The sequence below is a fragment of the Nerophis ophidion genome, linkage group LG01 (assembly GCF_033978795.1).
Source record: "Nerophis ophidion isolate RoL-2023_Sa linkage group LG01, RoL_Noph_v1.0, whole genome shotgun sequence".
Lineage (NCBI taxonomy): Eukaryota > Metazoa > Chordata > Actinopteri > Syngnathiformes > Syngnathidae > Nerophis > Nerophis ophidion.
This window is the reverse complement of record NC_084611.1, coordinates 53778917-53806487: the sequence shown is the minus strand read 5'-3', so window position 1 is coordinate 53806487 and position 27571 is coordinate 53778917. Positions and strand designations below refer to the sequence as shown.

The following is a 27571-nucleotide window of genomic DNA, read 5'->3' as shown; positions in this document are numbered from 1 at the left end:
TTTGTTAGTTAGTTAAGGTGGTGTCTCTCCAGGAGGAATGCTGTGTCGCCCGGGATAGGCGGACAGATGTGGAACAGAATGTGTGAAGTAGGCCGGATTCGTCGCCTGAACAACATTTTTTAGTTTCGTTTTCCGCTCCTATGCTGAATGGCAATATACGATATTTATCTCTTTTTTTTCCGTAAAGTAAAAACAAAAAACTAAATAGTCCTAGTTACCTGAGATACTAAGATGGGTATGTGAGTGGGACAAAGTGAATGAATGTTTATACCTAAATAAAATTAAATATGCATAACATTTTTTTCTTTTGTATTATTTTCTACCAAAACACAATTCAGTGTTTCCCCCAGAATATTTGTCAGTTAAGGTGGTGTCTCTCCAGGGGGAAGGGGGGTCGATGTGGAACAGACTGTGTGAAGTAGGCCGGCTTCGTAGCATGAACAACATTTTTTTGTTGTGTTTTCCGCTCCGTATACTGAATGGCAATATATGATATATATCTTTTTTTTCCCCCGTAAAGTAAAAACAAAACATTAATCAGTCCTAGTTACCTGAGATACTAAGATGGGTATGTGGGTGGGACAAAGTGAATGAATGTTTATACCTAAATAAAGTTACATATGCATAAAAATGTTTTCTTTTGTATTATTTTCTACCAAAACACAATACAGTGTTTCTCCCAGAATATTTGTCAGTTAAGGTGGTGTCTCTCCAGGGGAAAGGGGCGTCGATGTGGATCAGACTGTGTGAAGTAGGCCGGCTTCGTCGCTGGAACAAAATGTTTTCGTCGTGTTTTCCGCTCCGTATGCTGAATGGCAATATACGATATATATCTCAATATTTTTTCCGTAAAGTAAAAACAAAACACAAAACAGTCCTTGTTACCTGAGATACTAAGATGGGTATGTGGGTGGGACAAAGTGAATGAATGTTTATACCTATATAAAGTTACATATGCATAAACATTTTTTATTTTGTATTTTCTACTAAAACACAATACAGTGTTCCCCAGAATATTTGTCAGTTAAGGTGGTGTCTCTCTAGGGGGGAAGGGGCGTCGATGAGGATCAGACTGTGTGAAGTAGGCCGGCTTCGTCGTGTGAACAAAATGTTTTCGTTGTGTTTTCCGCCCCGTATGCTGAATTGCAATATACAATATTTATCTCAATATTTTTTCCGTAAAGTAAAAACAAAACGCAAAACAGTCCAAGTTACCTGAGACACTAAGATGGTTGTTTGGGTGGGACAATGCCGGGTGCTGCAGAGACGTACGGACAGAGGCAGAGGCAGTACCAGTACGAAGCGTAGCAGCTTGTTAAGAAACCCAGCAATATAGAATGTGAGGTGCAACAGCAAAATGCATACATTTATCATCTGTTTTCAAAACGCGGACAAAAAAGTGGCACCCTAAAAGTTTACTGTGGGACCCCATTTTTAGGACTTGATGGGGGTCTACGGTACCCCGTTTTGAAAATTCTTAGCGGCAACACTAATGGAGTATTGGTTCGTGCAAAACAGCGGCAGGCGGCTGTGGCCTGTGGGCTGGTTCTAATACTACAAACCCCGTTTCCATATGAGTTGGGAAATTGTGTTAGATGTAAATATAAACTGAATACAATGATTTGCAAATCATTATCAACCCATATTCAGTTGAATATGCTAGAAAGACAACATATTTGATGTTCAAACTGATAAACATTTTTTTTTTGCAGATAATCATTAACTTTAGAATTTGATGCTAGCAACACACAACAAAGAAGTTGGGAAAGGTGGCAATAAATACTGATGAAGTTGAGGAATGCTCATCAAACACTTATTTGAAGCATCCCACAGGTGTGCGGGCTAATTGGGAGCAGGTGGGTGCCATGATTGGGTATAAAAACAGCTTCCCAAAAAATGCTCAGTCTTTCACAAGAAAGGATGGGGCGAGGTACACCCCTTTGTCCACAACTGCGTGAGCAAATAATCAAACAGTTTAAGAACAATGTTTTTCAAAGTGCAATTGCAAGAAATTTAGGGATTTCAACATCTACGTAAGCGGCATGGCCGGAAACCAACATTGAATGACCGTGACCTTCCATTCCTCAGAAGGCACTGTATCAAAAACCGACATCAATTTCTATAAAGGATATCACCACATGGGCTCAGGAACACTTCAAAAAACAACTGTCACTAAATACAGTTGGTCGCTACATCTGTAAGTGCAAGTTAAAGCTCTACTATGCACAGCGAAAGCCATTTATCAACAACATCCAGAAACGCCGCCGACTTTTCTAGACCCGAGATCATCTAAGATGGACTGATGCAAAGTGGAAAAGTGTTCTGTGGTCTGATGAGTCCACATTTCAAATTGTTTTTGGAAATATTCGTCATTGTGTCATCCGGACCGAAGCGGAAGCAAACTATTCAGACTGTTATCGACGCAAAGTTCAAAAGCCAGCATCTGTGATGGTATGGGGGTGCATTAGTGCCCAAGGCATGGGTAACTTACACGTCTGTGAAGGCACCCTTAATGCTAAAAGGTACATACACGTTTTGGAACAACATATGTTGCCATCTACGCGCCGTCTTTTTCATGGACGCCCCTGCTTATTCCAGCAAGACAATGCCAAGCCACATTCAGCACGTGTTACAATAGCTTGGCTTCGTAAAAAAAGAGTGCGGGTACTTTCCTGGCCCGCCTGCAGTCCAGACCTGTCTCCCATCAAAAATGTGTGGCGCATTATGAAGCGTGAAATACGACAGCGGAGACCCCGGACTGTTGAACGACTGAAGCTCTACATAAAAAAAGAATGGGAAAGAATTCCACTTTCAAAGCTTCAACAATTAGTTTCCTCAGTTCGCAAACGTTTATCGAGTGTTGTTAAAAGAAAAGGTGATGTAACACAGTGGTGAACATGCCCTTTCCCAACTACTTTGGCATGTGTTGCATCCATGAAATTGTTAGTTAATTATTATTAGCAAAAAACAAAAAGTTTATGAGTTTGAACATCAAATATGTTGTCTTTGTAGTGCATTCAACTGAATACGGGTTGAAAAGGATTTGCAAATCATTGTATTCCGTTTATTTTTACATCTAATACAATTTCCCAACTCATATTGAAACGGGATTTGTAATCAAATATCCATAGATCATTTATTCAGACTTCGTATTGAAATTGGGACGCCTCGCGAGCCGTAGTTTGGACACCTCTGCTGCCAACTATTATAAACCATACTAATCTGTGAATTCAAAACAGAATGTTCTTTTTTTATTATATTTTTTGTTTGACCTCTGCTCAATATGACATTTTGTTAAATTAGAAAAAATTATGGTAGTGATGACATAGTGACGGTTATCATTCGTAAAGTTGTATTTTAATATATGAATCATTTATCAATTCTACAAAACATAACCGTTTATATGGTGGTGGTGTGTCTTCTTCCAGCATGGTAAAAATGGTATATTTTGTATATCCTGGAGCCATAAAGATTCAAAGAGGATTGCAACTTGTAGTGGAGATGGATTCTGGTAAGTGTTCATTTTTAAACTGCATCTTTTACAGATACCTGATTTTATTTATATTTTTAAATTTAAATTCTGTCTCTCTTACCAGTATCATTCGAACCATCGATGGTAAAATCCTTCATAAGTACAAACACCCTGCTGCAGTTTTTGGCTGTGACTGGAGTCAGAACAACAAGTAAGACCTCAAAAACATCAACAATGTTTTTTTAGTATAATTGTAATTACGTTATGCACAATCTACTATGATAAACACTACAGTTTACATACACTTGTAAAGAACATAATGTCATGGCTGTCTTTAGTTTCCAATCATTTCTACAACTCTTATTTGTTTGTGATAGAGTGATTGAAGCACATACTTGTTGGTCAAAAAAAAACATTCCTGAAGTTTTTTTTTTTTCTGAATTTGTTATGGGTCTGCTGAAAATGTGAGCAGATCTGCTGGGTCAAAAGTATACATACAGCAATATTAATATTTGCGTACATGTCCCTTGACAAGTTTCACTGCAATAAGGCGCTTTTGGTAGCCATCCACAAGCTTCTGGTTGAGTTTTGGACCACTCCTCTTGACAAAATTGGTGCAGTTCAGCTACAGTAAATGTGTTGGTTTTCTGACATGGACTTTTTTCTTCAGCATTGTCCACACATTTAAGTCAGGACTTTGGGAAGGCCATTCTAAAAGCTTAATTCTTTCCTGATTTAACCATTCCTTGACCACTTTTGACTTGTATTTGGGGTCATTGTCCTGTTGGAACACCCAACCGCGCCCAAGACCCAACCTCCGGGTTTAGGGCCGGTTTGACCACAGAACTTTCCACCAGAAGGTTTCATCTTTGTCCATATGATGTCAGATGAAACAAAAATGGAGCTGTTCGCTCACAATACCCAGCAATATGTTTGGAGGGGAAAGGGGTGAGGCCTTTAATCCCAGGGACACCATAACTACCGTCAAGCATGGTGGTGGTAGTATTATGCTCTGGGCCTGTTTTGCTGCCAATGGAACTGGTGCTTTACAGCAGTGGTCCCCAACCTTTTTGTAGTTGCGGACCGGTCAACGCTGGATAATTTAAATTACATTTTTTTGTAAAATTTTTTTCAATACATTTTTTTTTTTGTCATGAAAAAGGGAGGTTTTTTTTGGGTTGGTGCACTAATTGTAAGTGTATCTTGTGTTTTTTATGTTGATTTAATAAAAAAATAAAATACATTTTTTTTTATAAAAAAGTCTTCTGCAGCCTGGTGGTTGGGGACCACTGCTTTCTTTACAGAGAATGAATGGGACAATGAAAAAGGAGGATGTGACGGTCTCACACCGTCGTGCGGGTTCCCAGGACCACCAAGCACAGACATTTGCTTAAGCAGGTGAAGACTTCTTTATTTTTCAATAAGGAAAATCTTTTGCGCGTTGCTTCTCAGCTCTGCCGCTCTCGTTGTTCGCTCCTCGGTTCCGCTTTTCAGCCGTCCGCTTCGTCTGCCTCTCGCTTTCGCTCTTGCCCGCGCTGCATGAGCTGCTGCTTGTTCGGTCTCTCGTTCCTCTCGTTCCTCTCCACCCTCCCCTGCTGCTGCCCTTCTACACAGCAAGAGGAGATTCGTCACTTGTGTACAGGTGCGCGATCCAGGCAGCTGATCTCGACCGCGGCGTCCCTCCCGGCGCGCCCCGCCGCTCGCCGTGCACGGCTCAATCTTGGCTCCGGCTGCCAATGGGCCGCCAGCCCCGCCTCTCCACAGAGGATTACCTCCAAATTCTTCTTGACAACCTAAAATCTTCAGCCCGGAGGTTGGGTCTTGAGCACAGTTGGGTGTTCCAACAGGACAATGACCCCAGACACACGTCAAAGTGGTAAAGGAATGGCTAAATCAGGCTAGAATGAAGGTTCTTAGAATGGCCTTCCCAAAGTCCTGACTTAAACGTGTGGACAATGCTGAAGGAACAAGTCCATGTCAGAAAACCTACAAATTTAGCTGAACTTTGATTGATTGATTGATACTTTTATTAGTAGATTGCACAGTTCAGTACATATTCCGTACAATTGACCACTAAATAGTAACACCCGAATAAGTTTTTCAACTTGTTTAAGTCGGGGTCCACGTTAATCAATTCATGGTAACTGCACCAATTTTGTCAAGAAGAGTGGTCAAAAATTCAGGCAGAAGCTTGTGGATGTCTACCAAAAGCACCTTATTGCAGTGAAACTAGCCAAGGGACATGTAAGCAAATATGAACATTGCTGTATGTATACTTTTGACCCAGCAGATTTGCTCCCATTTTCGGTAGACTCATAATAAACTCATAAAAGAACCAAACTTCATAAATGTTTTGTGTGACCAACAAGTATGTGCTCCAATCACTCTATAACAAAAAAATAAGAGCTATAGAAATGTTTGGAAACTAAAGACAGCCATGACATTATGTTCTTTACGACCACGATTTTTTTCAATAATTGTCGAACGCTCTGATTTCCCTGCAGAGATATGATTGCAACCGGTTGTGAGGATAAGAACGTGCGCGTGTACTACTTGGCCACCAGTTCAGACCAGCCGCTCAAGGTCTTTGCAGGACACCTAGCTAAAGTATTTCATGTGCGCTGGTCTCCACTCAGAGAGGGGATACTCTGTTCCGGATCAGATGATGGGTGAGATAAAACACACAAAAATGTGTGGAACACACAGTATTGTCTACTTCCTGCAAATAGAATAGAATAGAAAGTTCTTTATTGATCCCTTTGGTGAAATTCAGCACCACAGTTCGCTCACAATAAACAATAAACACTTTTTACAATTGAATAATATAAATACAGTCCATTATACAACATTATTCACATGTGAATAATGTAAATACAGTCTCTTATACAGCATTATTCACATGTTAATAATGTAAATACAGACTATTATATAGCATTATTCACATGTGAATATTATAAATAGTCTATTATACAGCTTTATTCACATGTGTATAATATAAATACAGTATATTATACCGCATTATTCACATGTGAATAATGTAAAGACAGTCTATTATACAGCATTATTCACATGTGAATAATGTAATATACAGTCTATTATACAGCAATAATCACATGTGAATAATATAAATATAGTCTATTATACAGCATTATTCACATGTGAATACTGTAGATACAGTCTATTATACAGCATTATTTACATGTGAATAATGTAAATACAGTATTATACAACGTTATTTACATGAAAATAATGTAAATACAGTCTATTATACAGCATTATTCACTGGTGAATAATGTAAATACAGTCTATTATACAATATTATTCACATGTGAATAATTTAAATACATTTTATTATACAGCATTATTCACGTGTGAATGATAAATACAGTTTATTATACAGCAATATTCACATGTGAGTAATGTAAATACAGTCTATTACACAGCATAATTCACATGTGAATAATGTAAATACAGTCTATTATACAGCATAATTCACATGTGAATAATGTAAATACAGTCTATTATACAGCATTATTCACACACAAATAATGTAAATACAGTTTATCATAAAGCATTATTCACATGTTATTAATGTAAATACAGTCTATTATACAGCTCTATTCACATGTGAATAATCAATCAATCAATCAATGTTTATTTATATAGCCCTAAATCACAAGTGCCTCAAAGGGCTGCACAAACCACAACGACATCCTTGGTAAGGCCCACATAAGGGCAAGGAAAAACTCACCCCATTGGGACGTCGACAATGATGACTATGACAAACCTTGGAGAGGTCCGCATATATGGCCCCCCCTCCCAGGGGACCGAAAGCAATGGATGTCGAGCGGATCTAACATGATATTATGAAAGTCCAATCCATAGTGGATCTAACGTAACCGTGAGAATCAAGTCCAAAGTGGATCCAATATAGTAGCGAGAGACCCATCCAAGGTGGAGGCAACAGGAAACCATCCCAAGTGGAGGCGGATCAGCAGCGCAGAGATGTCCCTAACCGATACACAGGCGAGCGGTTCATCCTGGGTCCCGACTCTAGACGAGTGGTCCATCCTGGGTCCCGATTCTGGACAGCCAGTACTTCATCCTTGGCCACCGGACCGGACCCCCTCCACAAGGGAGGGGGGGGACATAGGAGGGAAAGAAAACAAACGGCAGATCAACTGGTCTAAAAAGGGGGTCTATTTAAAGGCTAGAGTATACAAATAAGTTTTAAGGTGTGACTTAAAAGCTTCTACTGAGGTAGTATCTCAAACTGTTACTGGGAGGACATTCCAGAGTACTGGAGCCCGAACGGAAAACGCTCTATAGCGCCCGCAGACTTTTTTTGGGCTCTGGGAATCACTAATAAGCCGGAGTCCTTTGAACGCAAATTTTTTGCCGGGACATAAGGTACAATACAATCTGCAAGATAGGATGGAGCTAGACCGTGTAATATTTTATATGTAAGTAGTAAAACCTTAAAGTCACATCTTAAGTGCACAGGAAGCCAGTGCAGGTGAGCCAGTATAGGTATATATATATATATATATATATATATATAGGGGTATATGTATATAAAGGTATATACAGTACTCCCGTCCAAAGGCAAAACCTAGTAACTCACTTATAGCTGATTTTTACAAAACAAAGGAAAACCAATCTGTTTTACAAAGATCTACAAAGTCATCAAATGTATAGATGTTTTCTTGAGCTTTAATTTTTTTGCCGATTGAGCCATGGATTGAATCTGCTCTCATGAACGTGTGCCCTATCTCCAGATATTTTATTACAATATCAGGTGGGCCCCATTCTGCGTTTGCACATTGGTCAAGAGCCGTGTACAGCGTTCATTTTTTATTTTGACCTCCACAGCCAAAAGAGTATGCAAGGGGAAGAATCAAGAACAACACATTTAATGAAGGTGCTTGCAACGTCCTGGGCCAATCTTCCAAATATCCCCTCGTTCCATAATATCACATAATCAGGTTGACCGTCGGCCCCCATTCCTGCAAATGTCTCATTAAAGACAATAAGGCGACTGACAAAGAAGTTCCGATTGGTCCCTTGAGATATTAGGTTTTTCTGTTGTATCTACGCGGTTATGTGGTAGTTGCTAACAACTTACTTACGGAACAAATTACAATATCGCATACACTAATGTGAAGCATATCACCTAGGAACTCCAAAATTATTATCAGCTCAGTTTTGACCAAAATTGAGTTACTGGGTTTTGCCTTTGGACGGGAGAGTATAGGCGTAATATGATCAAACTTTCTTGTTCTTGTCAAAAGTCTAGCAGACACATTTTGTACCAACTGTAATCTTTTAATGCTAGACATGGGGAGACCCGAAAATAATACATTACTGTAATCGAGACGAGACGTAACAAACGCATGGATAATGATCTCAGCGTCGTTAGTGGACAGAATGGAGCGAATTTTAGCGATATTAAGGAGATGAAAGAAGGCCGTTTTAGTAACGCTTTTAATGTGTGCCTCAAAGGAGAGACTTGGGTCGAAGATAATACCCAGATTATTTACCGAGTTGCTTTGTTTAATTGTTTGGTTATCAAATGTTAAAGTTGTTTTATTAAATAGAGGTCGGTGTCTTGCAGGACCGATAATCAGCATTTAGTTTTTTTTGGCATTGAGTTGCAAAAAGTTAGCGGACATCCATTGTTTAATTTCATTAAGACACGCCTCCAGCTGACTACAATCCGGCGTGTTGGTCAGATTTAGGGGCATGTAGAGTTGGGTGTCATCATCATAACAGTGAAAGCTAATACCGTATTTGCATATGATGTCACCTAGTGGCAGCATGTAGATGCTGAAGAGTGCAGGGCCAAGGACCGAACCCTGGGGAACTCCACAAGTTACCTTAACGTAGTCCGAGGTCACATTGTTATGTGAGACGCACTGCATCCTGTCAGTAAGATAAGAGTTAAACCAAGACAGGGCTAAGTCTGACATACCAATTCGTGTTTTGATACGTTCTAATAAAATATTATGATCGACGGTATCGAAAGCAGCGCTAAGATCGAGGAGCAGCAACATAGATGACGCATCAGAATCCATCGTTAGAAATAAATCATTAGTCATTTTTGCGGGGGCTGTCTCCGTGGAGTGATTTGCCTTGAAAAAGAAAGGTTTCACATAGATTGTTGGACGCTAAGTGCTCATTTAACTGCTCTGCAACAATTTTTTCGAGGATTTTTGAAATAAAGGAAAGTTGAGACACCGGTCGGTAGTTTACCATGAAGTCAGGATCGAGGTTAGGTCTTTTAAGGAGAGGATGAATAACCGCTTTTTTGAATGCTAGGGGAACAGTGCCAGAGGAAAGTGATAAGTTCATAATATTAAGCACTGATGGACCTAATAATACAAAGAGCTCCTTGATAAGTTTCCCAGGAAGAGGGTCAAGTAAACATGTTGTTTGTTTCATTCCATTTACACGTTGTAACAATTCTTCTAATGTTATTTCCTCAAAACGAGAGAAACTATTTTGGAGGGCAGTATCCGCCGTGTATACAGTCGTATCTGTGTTAATAGAATCCAGTTGTAGCTGGGACGCATTGTCTTTAATCTCCTTTCTAATGACTTCAATTTTCTTATCAAATAATTGCATAAAGTCATCATCTGAGTGGGTGGAGCTACTGGATGGGGTCCCTTGTTGGGTTAGCGATGCTACCGTACTAAACAAAAATTTAGGATAGTTTTTATTAAGGCGGATGAGATCTGAGTAATACATGTAATACAAGTTATTAAACTATCACTCCATGCTTGATGGTGCAACTCAAGTTTAGTCGTGCACCATTTGCGTTCCAGCTTTCGACATAATAATTTCTAAACTGTAGTTTCTTATGTAAACCATGGGGTACGCCTTTTTATAATAATGTAAATACATTCTATTATATAGCATTATTATATACCATTATTCACACGTGAATAATATAAATACGGTCTATTATACATTAAAGTACAGTCAACATGTAGCCAGGTTTTCTGTTGTGAAAACAAGTCTGCACCTTTTTGTTTCTTTCCGAACAGGACTGTTCGTATATGGGATTACACCCAGGATGCATGCATCAATGTGCTGACTGGTCACACATCTCCAGTTAGAGGCCTAATGTGGAACACCGAGGTTCCGTATCTACTAATTTCAGGTGAATTGTGTTTTTGTGCGTTTTTGGTACCTTGAGTTTTGAAGTATTTATGAACCAAGTTCCTACAAGTGCCTCAATTTAAAAGTGTTTTGAGATACAAGCTGTCTCTTGGCTGATTCTGCTTTGAGTTACGAGCAAAACATTTAGTTACAAGGCCACCCTTATGATAAACACCGAACGATTACACTAAAGTTTTGTAAAATACAGCATTATTCACATGTGAATAATATAAATACAGTCTATTATACAGCATTATTCACATGGGAATAATATAAATACAGTCTATTATACAGCATTATTCACATGGGAATAATACAAATACAGTGTATTATACAGCATTATTCACATGTGAATAATGTAAATATAGTCTATTATATAGCATTATTCACATGTGAATAATATAAATACAATCTATTATACATCATTGTACACATGTGAATAATGTAAATACAATCTTTTATACAGCATTATTCACATGTGCATAATGTAAATATAGTCTATTACACAGCATTATTAACATCTGAAAAATATAATTACAGTCTATTATACAGCATTATTCACATGTGAATAATGTAAATATAGTCTATTATAAAGCATTATTCACATGTGAACTAATATAAGTACAATCTATTATACAGCATTATTCACATGTGAATAATGTAAATATAGTCTATTATACAGCATTATTCACATCTGAAAAATATAATTAGTCTATTATACAGCATTATTCACATGTGAATAATGTAAATATAGTCTATTATACAGCATTATTCACATGTGAACTAATATGAGTACAATCTATTATACAGCATTATTCACATTTGAATAATGTAAGTACAGTCTATTATACAGCATTATTCACGTGTGAATCCTGTAAATATAGTCCATACAGCGTTACACACACGTGGATAAGGGAAATACAGTTATTATACAGCATTATTCACATGTGAATAATATAAATACAGTCTATTATACAGCATTATTCACATGTGAATAATGTAAATATAGTCTATTATACAGCATTATTCACATGTGAACTAATATAAGTACAATCTATTATACAGCATTATTCACATGTGAATAATGTAAATACAGTCAATTATACAGCATTATTCACGTGTGAATCATGTAAATATAGTCCATACAGCGTTACACACACGTGAATAAGGGAAATACAGTTATTATACAGCATTATTCACATGTGAATAATATAAATACAGTCTATTATACAGCATTATTCACATGTGAATAATGTAAATATAGTCCATTATACAGCATTATTCACATGTGAACTAATATAAGTACAATCTATTATACAGCATTATTCACATGTGAATAATGTAAATACAGTCAATTATACAGCATTATTCACGTGTGAATCATGTAAATATAGTCTATCATACAGCGTTACACACACGTGAATAAGGGAAATACAGTTATTATACAGCATTATTCACATGTGAATAATATAAATACAGTCTATTATACAGCAGTATTCACATGTGAATAATAATGTAAATACAGTCTAATATACATCATACATCACGTGTGAATAATATAAATACAGTCTATTATACAGCATTATTCACATGTGAATAATGTAAACAGTGTTTTATACAGCATTATTCACATGTGAATATTGTACGTACAGTCCATTATACAGCATTATTCACATGTGAATAATGTAAATATAGTCTATTACACAGCATAATTCACATGTGAATAATGTAAATACAGTCTTATACAGCATTAGTCACATGTGAATAATATAAATACAGTCTATTATACAGCATTATTCACATGTGAATAATGTAAATATAGTCTATTATACATCATTATTCATTAGTGAATAATGTAAATACAGTTTAGTATACAGCATTATTAACATGTGAATAATATAAATACAATCTTTTTATACAGCACTATTCACATGTCCATCCATCCATTTTTTACCGCTACTATTCACATGTGATTAGTATGAATACCGTCTATTATACAGCATTATTTACATGATAATAATGTAAATACAGTCTATTATACAGCATAATTTACATGTGAATTATATAAATACAGTCTATTATACAGCATTATTCACATGTGAATAATGTAAACACAGTCTTTTATACAGCATTATTCATATCTGAATAATATAAATACTGGGGCTGCAAATCTTTGGTTGACCCACGATTCGATTCAATATCGATTCTTGGGGTCGCGATTCGATTATATATCGATATTTTTCGGTTCAATGCGATTCTCGATTCAAAAACGAAATTTTTCCGATTCAAAACGATTCTGTATTCATTCAATAAATAGGATTTCAGCAGGATCTACCCCAGTCTGCTGACATGCTAGCAGAGTAGTAGATTTATATATTAATCTACATGTGAATAATGCTGTATAACAGACTGTATTTATATTATTTACATGTAAAAAAAAATGCTGTATAAATAGACGTGGCGCAGTGGAAGAGTGGCCGTGCGCAACCCGAGGGGCCCTGGTTCAAATCCCACCTAGTACCAACCTCGTCACGTCCGTTGTGTCCTGAGCAAGACACTTCACCCTTGCTCCTGATGGGTGCTTGTTGGCGCCTTGCATGGCAGCTCCCTCCATCAGTGTGTGAATGTGTGTGTGAATGGGTAAATGTGGAAGTAGTGTCAAAGCGCTTTGAGTACCTTGAAGGTAGAAAAGCGCTATACAAGTACAACCCATTTATCATTTATATTCTCACATGTGAATAATGCTGTATAATAGACTGTATTTATATTATTCACATGTGAATAATGTTGTATAATAGACTGTACCTACATTATTCACATGTGAATAATGCTGTATAATAGACTGTATTTACATTATTCACATGTGAATAAGGCTGTAAGATAGACTACATTTACATTATGCACATATGAATAATGCTGTATAAAAGATTGTATTTACATTATTCACATGTGAATAATGCTGTATAATAGACTGCATGTATATTATTCACATGTAAATAATGCTGTATAATAGACTGTATTTATTAGGGGTGTGGGAAAAAATCGATTCGAATACGAATCGCGATTCTCACGTTGTGCAATTCAGAATCGATTCTCATTTTTAAAATAATCAATTTTTATTTTTTATTTTTTATCAACCCAACAAAACAATACACAGCAATACCATAACAATTCAATCCAATTCCAAAACCAAACCTGACCCAGCAACACTCAGAACTGCAATAAATAGAGCATCTGAGAGGAGACACAAACACGACACAGAACAAACCAAAAGTAAATGAATATTATCAACAACAGTATCAATATTAGTTATAATTTCAGCATAGCAGTGATTAAAAATCCCTAATTGACATTATCATTAGACATTTATTTTAAAAAAAAGAACAATACAGCCTTATTCACCTGTGAATAATGTCAATATAGTCTATTATACAGCATTATTCACATGTGAATAATATAAATACAGTCTATTATACAGAATTATTCTCATGTGCTAATATAAATATAGTCTATTATACAGCATTTTTTTACATGTAAATAATATAAATACAGTCTATTATACAGCATTATTCACATGTAAATAATATATATACAGTCTATTAAACAGCATTTTCACATGTGAATAATGTAAGTACAGTCTATTATACAGCAGTATTCACATGTGAATAATGTAAGTACAGTCTATTAAACAGCATTATTCACATGTGAATAATATAAATACAGTCTATTATACAGCATTATTCACATGTGAATAATCAATATACAGTCTATTATACAGCATTATTCACATGTGAATAATGTAATTATAGTCTATTATACAGCATTATTCACATGTGAATAATGTAAATATAGTCTATTATACAGCATTATTCACATGTGAATACTGTAAGTACAGTCTATTATACAGCATTATTCCCATGTGAATAATATAAATTAGTTTTATTATACAGCATTATTCACATGTCCCATCCATCCATTTCCTACCACTTATTCCCTTTGGGGTCGCGGGGGTAATCTATTGTACAGCATTATTCACATGTGAATAATATAAATACAGTATATTATACAGCATTATTCCCATGTGAATAATGTAAAAACAGTCTATTATACAGCATTATTCACATGTGAATAATGTAAGTACAGTCTATTATACAGCATTTTTCCCATGTGAATAATATAAATACAGTCTTTTATGCAGCATTATTCACATGTGAATAATGTAAGTATAGTCTATTATACAGCATTATTCACATGTGAATAATATAAATACAGTCTATTATACAGCATTATTCACATGTGAATAATGTAATTATAGTCTATTATACAGCATTATTCACATGTGAATAATATAAATACAGTCTATTATACAGCAGTATTCACATGTGAATAATGTAAATACAGTCTAATATACAGCATAAATCACGTGTGAATAATATAAATACAGTCTATTATACAGCATTAACACAGTCTTTTATACAGAATTATTCATATCTGAATAATATAAATACAGTCTTTTATACAGCATTATTCACATGTGAATAATGTAAATACAGTCTATTTTAATTTTCCTGAAGGAACTCTCCTGAAGGAATCAATAAAGTATTATCTATCCATCTATCTATTATCCAGCATTATTCACATGTGAACAATGTAAGTGCATTCTATTATACAGCATTATTCCCATGTGAATAATATAAATACATTCTATTATGCAGCATTACAGTGTTTGTGTCTCCTCTCAATTGCTCTATTTATTGCAGTTTTGAGTGTTGCTGGGTCAGGTTTGGTTTTGGAATTGTATTGCATTGTTATGGTATTGCTGTGTATTGTTTTGTTGGATTGATAAAAAAAAATATTATTTTAAAAATGAGAATCGATTCTGAATCGCACAACGTGAGAATCGCGATTCGTATTCGAATCGATTTTTTCCCACACCCCTAATAAATACAGTCAATTATACGGCATTATTCACATGTGAATAATGTAAATATAGTCTATTATACAGCCTTATTCACATGTGAATAATGTAAATACAGTCTATTATACAGCATTATTCACATGTGAATAATGTAGGTACAGTCTGTTATACAGCATTATTCACATGTGAATAATGTAGGTACAGTCTATTATATCAACAACACCCACTAGGGTTCTAACATAAATACAGTCTATTATACAGCATTATTCACATGTGAATAATGTAAATATAGTCTATTATACAGCATTATTCACTTGTGAATAATGTAAGTACAGTCTATTATACAGCATTATTCCCATGTGAATAATATACATTTATTCTATTATACAGCATAATTCACATGTCGCATCCATCCATTTCCTACCGCTTGTTCCCTTTGGGGTTGCGGGGGTAATCTATTGTACAACATTACTCACATGTGAATAATGTAAATACAGTCTATTATACAGCAGTATTCACATGTGAATAATACAGTATTTTATACAGCATTATTCACATGTGAATAATGTAAATACAGTGTATTATACAGCATTATTCACACGTGAATAATATAAATACAGTCTATTATACAGCACTATTCATATGTGAATAATGTAAATATAGTCTATTATACAGCTACTGTCAGTAACTACAGTTGGTCGCTACATCTGTAAGTGGAAGTTAAAACTGTACTATGCAAAGCGAAAGCCATTTATCAACAACACCCAGAAACGCTGCTGGCTTCGCTGGGCAAAGTGCAGACAAGTTGAAAAGTGTTCTGTGGTCTGACAAGTCCACATTTCCAAACTGTTTTTGGAAACTGTGGACGTCGTATCCTCCGGACCAAAGAGGAAAAGAAGCATCCGGATTGTTATAGGCTCTATTTGACGGTCATTATTTTTTTCTAGGTTCTTGGGATTATACAATCAGAGTTTGGGACACAAGAGACGGGACTTGTCTGGACACAGTCTATGACCATGGTGCCGATGTCTATGGTAAGGCAGTATGATTGACTGAATTTTTATGTATATTGCGTCAGCATACTTCGAAGTCAGGGACCAGAGTCATTCAGGCAATATTTGGGCGGACCGGCTTTCCACGTGTGGCAGACAAATACAGCAAAAATAAGTGCATTGGAAAATGCAACTCACCATCAATGTTGGTCATCCTACCTTAAAAAGTAATTAGTTCCAGTTACAAAGTAATTCTACCAAAAATTGTAAGAGTATCAATCAATCAATCAACGTTTATTTATATAGCCCTAAATCACAAGTGTCTCAAAGGGCTGCACAAGCCACAAAGACAACCCCCCCCCTTTTCCAAGGGGGTCGAGCACACTATTGTGAAAGTCCAGTCCATAGTGGATCTTACATAATAGTGAGAGTCCAGTCCATAGTGGATCTAACATAATAGTGAGAGTCCAGTTCATAATGGATCCAACATAATAGTGAGAGTCTAGTCCATAGTGGATCCAACATAATAGTGACAGTCCAGTCCGTAGTGGATCCAACATAATAGTGAGAGTCCAGTCCATAGTGGATCTAACATAATAGTGACAGTCCAGTCAATAGTGGATCTAACATAGTAGTGAGAATCTAGTCCATAGTGGATCTAACATAATAGTGAGAGTCCAGTCCACAACGGATCTAACAGAATAGTGACAGTCCAGTCCATAGTGGATGTAACAGTATAGTGAGAGTCCAGTCTAATGTGGATCTAACATAATAGTGAGAGTCCAGTCTATAGTGGATCTAACATAATAGTGACAGTCCAGTCCATAGTGGATCTAACATAGTAGTGAGAATCTAGTCCATAGTGGATCTAACATAATAGTGAGTGTCCAGTCCATAGTGGATCTAACATAATAGTGAGAATCCAGTTCATAATGGATCCAACATAATAGTGAGAGTCCAGTCCATAGTGGATCCAACATAATAGTGAGAGTCCAGTCCATAGTGGATCCAACATAATAGTGAGAGTCCAGTCCATAGTGGATCCAACATAATAGTGACAGTCCAGTCCATAGTGTTGCTAGCAGGAGACCATCCCGAGCGGAGACGGGTCAGCAGCGCAGAGATGTCCCCAACAGATGCACGACTGTGTATATCGGTATGGGTATGGGTTGATATCGGAATTGGTAATTAAGAGTTGGACAATATCGGAATATCGGATATTTGCAAAAAAGCCATTATTGGACATCTCTAGAAATAACTTAAGAGTACAATTCATTCGAGAACATACAATCACTTAATTTATTGAATAAAACATATTGAAAGTCAATGACATGGTGCGTTTGTAAACAGCTTAAACAGAGAAAACAACCTGACGTTGTCTTTATTTTTAGGTTATCATGCCATGATTTTAGCATTCCGGCCCACTTTGGAATACATTCCCCTTTGATCTCTGTAGTTTGATTACTGTATCAAACTTTGTGTGTGGTGTGTGGGTTTGTGCGCGAGTGTGTAGGGTTAACATGCCATCAGAGTCGCCCATTCACCATGGCCAGCTGTAGCAGAGATAGCACCGTGCGTCTTTGGTCTTTGACGCCGCTCATCTCTCCTCTGCTGGTAAACATCCTCACCAACCAACCCTGGGAAAAGATCATAGGAAACACTGGTATGGCCAGCTCATTTCTGATCAATTCAATTTCACTGTCTGGAGTTTGAATATCAATGGTCTATGTGACTTTGTGTGTGTGCAGATACAGCTATGGTCCCTGGCTCTCCACCACTGCTCTGTGGTAAAGTCTCAAGAGACATAAAACAGGAGCTGGAGAAACTGAACTGTGACGCCACCACCAAGAAGTTGCGATGGTTCTCAGAATGCTTTTCGGTAAATACTTACTTAATACAATAGGTATGTCTTTGATTGATGTGGTTTTACAATCAGGGCCTGAAATACTGTGTTTTCCGGTCTATGGAGTGCACCGGTATATAAGGCGCACCCTAACCATTGTTATGGTTAAACAGTGGGGAGATGACGGCAACTGACACCAGGAGGATAAAAATGTCCAATGATTTATAATATATATATATATATATACACATCACCTTTTCTTTTAACAACACTCAATAATTGTTGAAGCTTTGAAAGTGGAATTCTTTCCCATTCTTGTTTTATGCAGAGCTTCAGTCGTTCAACAGTCCGGGGTCTCCGCTGTCGTATTTTACGCTTCATAATGCGCCACACATTTTCGATGGGAGGCAGGTCTGGACAGCAGGCGGGCCAGGAAAGTACCCGCGCTCGTTTTTTACGAAGCCACGCTGTTGTAACACATGCTTAATGTGGCTCGGCATTGTCTTGCTGAAATAAGCAGGGGCGTCCATGAAAAAGATGGCGCTTAAATGGCAGCATATGTTGTTTCAAAACCTGTATGTACCTTTTAGCATTAATGGTGCCTTCACAGACGTGTAAGTTACCCATGCCTTGGGCACTAATACACCCCCATACCATCACAGATGCTGGCTTTTGAACTTTACGCCGATAACAATCCGGATGGTTCTTTTCCTCTTTGTTCCGGTGACACGACATCCACAGTTTCCAAAAACAATTTGAAGTGTGGACTCGTCCGACCGCAGAACACTTTTTCACGTTGCATCAGTCCATCTTAGATGAGCTTGAGCAGCGTTTCTGGGTGTTGTTGATAGATGGCTTTCGCTTTGCATAGTAGAGTTTTAACTTGTACTTACAGATGTAGGGACAAAATGTAGTTACTGACAGTGGTTTTCTGAAGTGTTCCTGAGCCCATGTGAAGATATCCTTTACACACTGATAACGATTTTTGATACAGTTTTGGATCGAAGGTCACGGGCATTCAGTGTTACGTGCAATGAGTTCTCCAGATTTTCTGAGGATATTACAGACCGTAGATGGTGAAATCCCTAAATTCCTTGCAATAGCTGTTCTTAAACTCTTGGACAATTTGCTCACGCATTTGTTGACAAAGTGGTGACCCTCACCCCGTCCTTGTTTGTGAACAACTGAGCATTTCATGGAAGCTGCTTTCATACCCAATCATGGCACCCACCTGTTCCCAATTAGCCTGTTCACCCGTAGGATGTTCCAAATAAATGTTGGGTGAGCATTTCTTAACTCTCGCAGTCTTTTTTGCCACTTGTGCCAGCTTTTTTGAAACATGTCAAAGGCATCAAATTCCAAATGAGCTAATAATTGCAAAAAATAACAACGTTTCTCTTTTTATACGTTAAATATCATGTCTTCTCAGTCTTTTCAATTGAATATAGATCAAAAAGGATTTGCAAATTGTTATATTTTGTTTTTATTTACCATTTACACAACGTGGTTTTGGGCTTTGTAGAAGCGCTCCTCCACCGTGACCTAGACAACTATTTAGCATGCATAAAGTGCTCTCTGGGAGACACCATTTGTGCACAAAGTTGCCAGTTTGCATATGTTTTGTACATCAACATGCACATGTCTCTGATGGGCACATCAATTAGTCTGAGGAGTAAAAGTTGGCACTTTTTTTATCAATATGAACTGTTGCCCAGCATCACCTCTGGCTGAAGTATCCACAGCTTGTAGAATTGCTTGTTACATGAGGCTCCTAAACCACTAAGCATGTGGAGGTACAAGTAGCAGACATATAGTACGCCACTGCCCCCTATAGCCCAATATACAGTTATGCTTTTTTGAAGCAGGGAAATAAACAAACAAAAATAAATAAATAAATAAATAAAAATTTATTACTAAAAAAAACATTTTTTTAGTATTGAATTATTTTGCAACAAATTGAATATTGAATTATTTTACAACACATTTTTATTGAGTGGATTTTTATAGGCCAAATTTTTATTCACCATATTTTACAAAAGATAAATAAATAAATATATAAATAATTCAATACTAAAACATCTATTTTTTTATCATTGCATTGTTTTACAACAAATTGAATGTTGAATTATTTTACAACACATTTTTATAGGCTGAATTTTTATTCACAGAATTTTTGTACACTGAATTTTTATTCACCAAATTTTATTAAAAAAAAAACTCAATACTAAAAAATATATATTTTTTTAGTATTGAATTATTTTACAACAAATGAATATTGAATTATTTTACAACACATTGAATATTGAATTATTTTACAATGCATTTTTATGGGCTGGATTTTTATAGGCTGAAATTTTATACAATACATTTTTATTCACCAAATTTGATAAAAAAATTAAAAAATAAATAATTCAATACTAAAAAATATATTTTTTTTAGTATTGAATTGTTTTACAACAAATTTAATATTGAATTATTTTACAACACATTTTTATAGGCTGCATTTTTATTCACATAATTTTTATACACTTAATTTTTATTCACCAAATTTTATAAAAAATAAATAAATCATTACTAAAAAGTATTTATTTTTTTAGTATTGAATTATTGTACAACAAATGAATATTGAATTATTTTACAACACATTGAATATTGAATTATTTTACCATGCATTTTTATAGACTGAATTTTTATAGGCTGAATTTTTATTCACAGAATTTTTATACACTGAATTTTCACTCACCAAATTTTATTAAAAAAAAAAAATAAAAAAAATATCCTGCCAGGATGCTTGTCTCAAAGATTAAGCCATGCAAGTGCAGGTGCAACAAACGAGTTTGACAGTGAAAAAACACATTGAATATAGAATTATTTGCAAATTGTTATATTTTGTTTTTATTTACCATTTACACAACGTGGTTTTGGGCTTTGTAGAAGCGCTCCTCCACCGTGACCTAGACAACTATTTAGCATGCATAAAGTGCTCTCTGGGAGACACCATTTGTGCACAAAGTTGCCAGTTTGCATATGTTTTGTACATCAACATGCACATGTCTCTGATGGGCACATCAATTAGTCTGAGGAGTAAAAGTTGGCACTTTTTTTATCAATATGAACTGTTGCCCAGCATCACCTCTGGCTGAAGTATCCACAGCTTGTAGAATTGCTTGTTACATGAGGCTCCTAAACCACTAAGCATGTGGAGGTACAAGTAGCAGACATATAGTACGCCACTGCCCCCTATAGCCCAATATACAGTTATGCTTTTTTGAAGCAGGGAAATAAACAAACAAAAATAAATAAATAAATAAATAAAAATTTATTACTAAAAAAAACATTTTTTTAGTATTGAATTATTTTGCAACAAATTGAATATTGAATTATTTTACAACACATTTTTATTGAGTGGATTTTTATAGGCCAAATTTTTATTCACCATATTTTACAAAAGATAAATAAATAAATATATAAATAATTCAATACTAAAACATCTATTTTTTTATCATTGCATTGTTTTACAACAAATTGAATGTTGAATTATTTTACAACACATTTTTATAGGCTGAATTTTTATTCACAGAATTTTTGTACACTGAATTTTTATTCACCAAATTTTATTAAAAAAAAAACTCAATACTAAAAAATATATATTTTTTTAGTATTGAATTATTTTACAACAAATGAATATTGAATTATTTTACAACACATTGAATATTGAATTATTTTACAATGCATTTTTATGGGCTGGATTTTTATAGGCTGAAATTTTATACAATACATTTTTATTCACCAAATTTGATAAAAAAATTAAAAAATAAATAATTCAATACTAAAAAATATATTTTTTTTAGTATTGAATTGTTTTACAACAAATTTAATATTGAATTATTTTACAACACATTTTTATAGGCTGCATTTTTATTCACATAATTTTTATACACTTAATTTTTATTCACCAAATTTTATAAAAAATAAATAAATCATTACTAAAAAGTATTTATTTTTTTAGTATTGAATTATTGTACAACAAATGAATATTGAATTATTTTACAACACATTGAATATTGAATTATTTTACCATGCATTTTTATAGACTGAATTTTTATAGGCTGAATTTTTATTCACAGAATTTTTATACACTGAATTTTCACTCACCAAATTTTATTAAAAAAAAAAATAAAAAAAAGATCCTGCCAGGATGCTTGTCTCAAAGATTAAGCCATGCAAGTGCAGGTGCAACAAACGAGTTTGACAGTGAAAAAACACATTGAATATAGAATTATTTGACAACACATTTTTATAGGCTGAATTTTTATACACTGAATTTTTATTCACCAAATTTAAAAAAATAATAATAATTCAATACTAAAAAATATTTTTTTTAGTATTGAATTATTTTACAACAAATTGAATATTGAATTATTTTACAAAATAAAGAATATTGAATTAGTTTACAATGCATTTTTATTCACAGAATTTTTATACACTGAAATTTTATTCACCAAATTTTATAAAAAATAAATATTTTGATACTAAAAAATGTATTTTTTTTAGTACTGAATTATTTCACAACAAATTAAATATTGAATTATTTTACACCACATCGAATATTGAAATATTTTACAACACGTTTTTATAGGCTGAATTTTTATAGGCTGAATTTTTATTCACAGAATTTTTATACACTGAATTTTTACTCACCAAATTTTATTTAAAAAAAATAAATAATTTAATACTAAAAATATATATATTTTTAGTATTGAATTGTTTTACAAAAAATTGAATATTGAATTATTTTACAACACATTGAATATTGAGTTATTTTAAAACACATTTTTAAAGGCTGAATATTTTTACACTGAATTTTTATTCACTAAATTTGATAAAAAAAATAAATAAAAGATTAAATAATTCAATACTAAAAAATATTTTTTTTTAGTATTGAATTATTTTACAACAAATTGAATATTGAATTATTTTACAACACATTTTATAGGCTGAATTTTTATACACTGAATTTGTATTCACCAAATTTTATAAAAAAGAAAAAAAATTATTCAATACTAAAACTATTTTTTTTTGTATTGAATTTTTTAATAACAATTTGAATATTGAATTATTTTACAACACATTTTTATAGGCTGAATTTTTCGAGGCTGAATTTTTATTCACAGAATTTTCATACACTGAATTTTTATTCACCAAATTTTATGAAAAAAAAATTAAAAAAATTAATAATTCAACACTAAAAAATATATATATTTTTTGTATTGAATTGTTTTACAACAAATTGAATATTGAATTATTTTACAACACATATGCATAGGCAACATTTTTATACACTAAATTTTTATTCACCAAATTTTATTAAAAAATAAATAAATAAAAATTCAATACTAAAAACATTTTTTTTTAGTATTGAATTTTTTTAAAACAATTTGAATATTGAAATATTTTACAACACATTTTTATAGGCTGAATTTTTCTAGGCTGAATTTTTATTCACAACATTTTTATACACTAAATAAATAAATAAATAATTCAATACTAAAAAATATTGTTTTTGAGTATTGAATTGTTTTCCAACAAATTTAATTTGTAAATCCTTTTCAACCCATATTCAGTTGAATATGCTACAAAGACAACATATTTGATGTTCAAACTAATAAACATTTTTTTTTACAAATAATCATTAACTTTAGAATTTGATGCCAGCAACACGTGACGAAGAAGTTGGGAAAGGTGGCAATAAATACTGATGAAGTTAAGGAATGCTTATCAAACACTTATTTGGAACATTCCACAGGTGTGCAGGCTAATTGGGAACAGGTGGGTGCCATGATTGGGTATAAAAACAGCTTCCCAAAAAATGCTCAGTCTTTCACAAGAAAGGATGGGGCGAGGTACACCCCTTTATCCACAACTGCGAGAGCAAATAGTCAAACAGTTTAAGAGCAACGTTTCTCAAAGTGCAATTGCAAGAAATTTGGGAATTTCAACATCTACGGTCCATAATATCATCAAAAGTTTCAGAGAATCTGGAGAAATCACTCCATGTAAGCGGCATGGCCTGAAACCAACATTGAATGACCGTGACCTTCGATCCTTCAGACGGCGCTGTATCAAAAACCAACATCAATCTCTAAAGGATATCACCACGTGGGCTCAGGAACACTTCAGAAAACCACTGTCACTAAATACAGTTGGTCGCTACATCTGTAAGTGCAAGTTAAAGCTCTACTATGCAAAGCGAAAGTCATTTATCAACAACATCCAGAAACTGCGCCGGCTTCTCTGCGCCCAAGATCATCTAAGATGGACTGATGCAAAGTGGAAAAGTGTTCTGTGGTCTGACGAGTCCACATTTCAAATTGTTTTTGGAAACGACATTGTGTTATCAGGATCGAAGGGGAAGTAAATCATCCAGACTGTTATCGACGCAAAGTTCAAAAGCCAGCATCTATGATGGTATGGGGGTGTATTAGTGCCCAAGGCATGGGTAACATACAGGTTTTGGAACAACATATGATGCCATCTAAGCGCCGACTTTTTCATGGACGCCTCTGCTTATTTCAGCAAGACAATGCCAAACCACATTCAGCACGTGTTACAACAGTGTGTCTTCGTAAAAAAAGAGTGCGGGTACTTTCCTGGCCCGCCCGCAGTCCAGACCTGTCTCCCATGGAAAATGTGTGGCGCATTATGAAGCGTAAAATATGACAGCGGAAACCCCGGACTGTTTAACGACTGAAGCTCTACATAAAAAAAAAATGGGAAAGAATTCCACTTTCAAAGCTTCAACAATTAGTTTCCTCAGTTCGCAAACGTTTATTGAGTGTTGTTAAAAGAAAAGGTGATGTAACACAGTGGTGAACATGCCCTTTCCCAACTACTGTGGCACGTCTTGCAGCCAGGAAATTCTAAGTTAAAGGCCTACTGAAACCCACTACTACCGACCACGCAGTCTGATAGTTTATATATCAATGATGAAATATTAACATTGCAACACATGCCAATGCGGCCTTTTTAGTTTACTAAATTGCAATTTTAAATTTCCCGGGAGTTTCTTGTTGAAAACGTCGCGGAATGATGACGTATATCCGTGACGTCGCGGACTGTAATGAAATAGGAGCTCTGCACACACACACAGCTAAAAGTCGTCTGCGTTAACGGCATAATTACACAATATTTTGGACATCAGTGTTGCTGAATCTTTTGCAGTTTGTTAAGTTAATAATGGAGAAGTCAAAGTAGAAAGATGGAGTTGGAAAGCTTTAGCTTTTAGCCACACAAACACACGTTGATTCCTTGTTTAAAATTCCCGGAGGTGAAGCTTTCCTATGGATCAGAGCCGTCAAGCGAACATGGATCCCGACCAAATGTCAACCAGCAGTTTTCGGTGATAAAATTGTGGTAAAAAGTCGCCACTTACTGGAGATCAGCTGAGCTTGTGCCGTCCATAGCTGCCGTCGACTTCCATCAGACACTGGCCTCAAGACACCCGTGGACACACCCTTCCGACTATCAGGTACTGTTAAACTCACTAAAACACTAGCAACACAATACAAAGATAAGGGATTTCCCAAAATTATCCTAGTAAATGTGTCTAATAACATCTGAATCTGCTGTCCCAATGCATTCGCGTTTTTTTTTTTCAAATTGATTTTTTTTTTTTTTTCTAGTCCGTCGCTATCAATATCCTCAAACACAAATCTTTCCTCCTCGCTCAAATTAATGGGGAAATTGTCGTTTTCTCGGTCCGAATAGCTCTTTTTGTTGGAGGCTCCCATTAAAAACAATGTGAAGATGTGTGGAGCCCTCACACGGGTGACGCCATTAGCTTTTTTATTAACGACCAAAAGTTGCGAACTTTATCGTGGATGTTCTCTACTAAATCCTCTCAGCAAAAATATGGCAATATCGCGAAATGATCAAGTATGACACATAGAATGGACCTGCTATCCCCGTTTAAATAAGAAAATCTAATTTCAGTAGGCCTTTAATTATTATTTGCAAAAAAAAAAAAAGTATGAGTTTGAACATCAAATATGTTGTCTTTGTAACATATTCAATTGAATATGGGTTGAAAATGATTTGCAAATCATTGTATTCCGGTTATATTTACATCTAACACAATTTCCCAACTCATATGGAAACAGGGTTTGTATAACACGGTTACTCTGCCGAGCTCTAAACAGCGCCGACACTCAACAACGGCACACTGTTTGCAGATTATAATTACTGGTTTGCAAATAACATTTTTAACCCAAATAGGTGAAACTCCACAATGTCCCACGGCACACCAGACTGTATCTCACGGCACAGTGGTTGAAAAACACTGCCCTAATGCATGTGTTTGTTCCAATAGCCACCAGGGGGCAGCAGCAACCTGTGGGACTTGGTATCGGTCATTAATGGGCAGGACGACTCCCTGCTACCAGGCAGCTACAGCAGGGGTGTGATGCACATGAAGCACCTGCTGAAGTTTAAGACAGTAAGAGTCTCCAATTCATTCACTCATCATTTCACTGTCTCCGCCATCACCCTTTCAAAATAAAGGTCCGCGTTATCACTATAAGAAAATGTGATAAATGCCTTGCATGAACAAAAGTATTGTGTAATGCAAATACGTACGCAAGGCCGTTTACAGCCCGTCAAAGTAACATTTCCACATTCCCAAATTATAGTACGTCCAACCTTTTCGTGTTCTCTTTTTAAGTCCGAGGCCCAGGAACTGACGATCGTCAAGATGTCGAAATTTGGCGGCGGGATCGGCGCGCCCAGTAAAGAGGAGCGCCTCAAAGAAGCAGCAGATATCCACTTGAGGCTGGGACAGATTCAACGATTCTGTGAATTGATGGTGGAGCTCGGACAGGTGAACGTGTATTGTGTTTGCCTATTTGGTATTTATTTCTCTAATCATGTGCTATAGAATGCACCTTAATTGAGCTATATCGGTTTTACGATTGAGTTTGTAGCTCAAAACACTTCAACCACGCCCATTACATTTAATTAAAAATAAATGTAATCCAAGCTTGCCCCTCCAAAATAACATATAACAATTTTGATGAGGTGGCGACTTGTCTAGGGTGTACCCCGCCTTCCGCCCGATTGTAGCTGAGATAGGCGCCAGCGCCCCCCGCGACCCAAAAAGGGAATAAGCGGTAGAAAATGGATGGATGGAT

At 35.4% G+C, this 27571-nt stretch overlaps 1 protein-coding gene across 1 annotated transcript in view; it reads left to right on the top strand.

Moving 5' to 3' along the window:
* Positions 1-27571, top strand: part of wdr17 (WD repeat domain 17) — a 105348-nt gene that overhangs the window by 36301 nt on the left and 41476 nt on the right. The window contains exons 11-19 of the mRNA XM_061907280.1: positions 3429-3511; positions 3597-3683; positions 5977-6141; positions 10519-10634; positions 16499-16585; positions 18057-18206; positions 18292-18422; positions 26755-26880; positions 27106-27261. Coding sequence (XP_061763264.1) covers positions 3429-3511; positions 3597-3683; positions 5977-6141; positions 10519-10634; positions 16499-16585; positions 18057-18206; positions 18292-18422; positions 26755-26880; positions 27106-27261 — 1101 coding nt within the window. The remainder of the gene's footprint in view (positions 1-3428; positions 3512-3596; positions 3684-5976; positions 6142-10518; positions 10635-16498; positions 16586-18056; positions 18207-18291; positions 18423-26754; positions 26881-27105; positions 27262-27571) is intronic.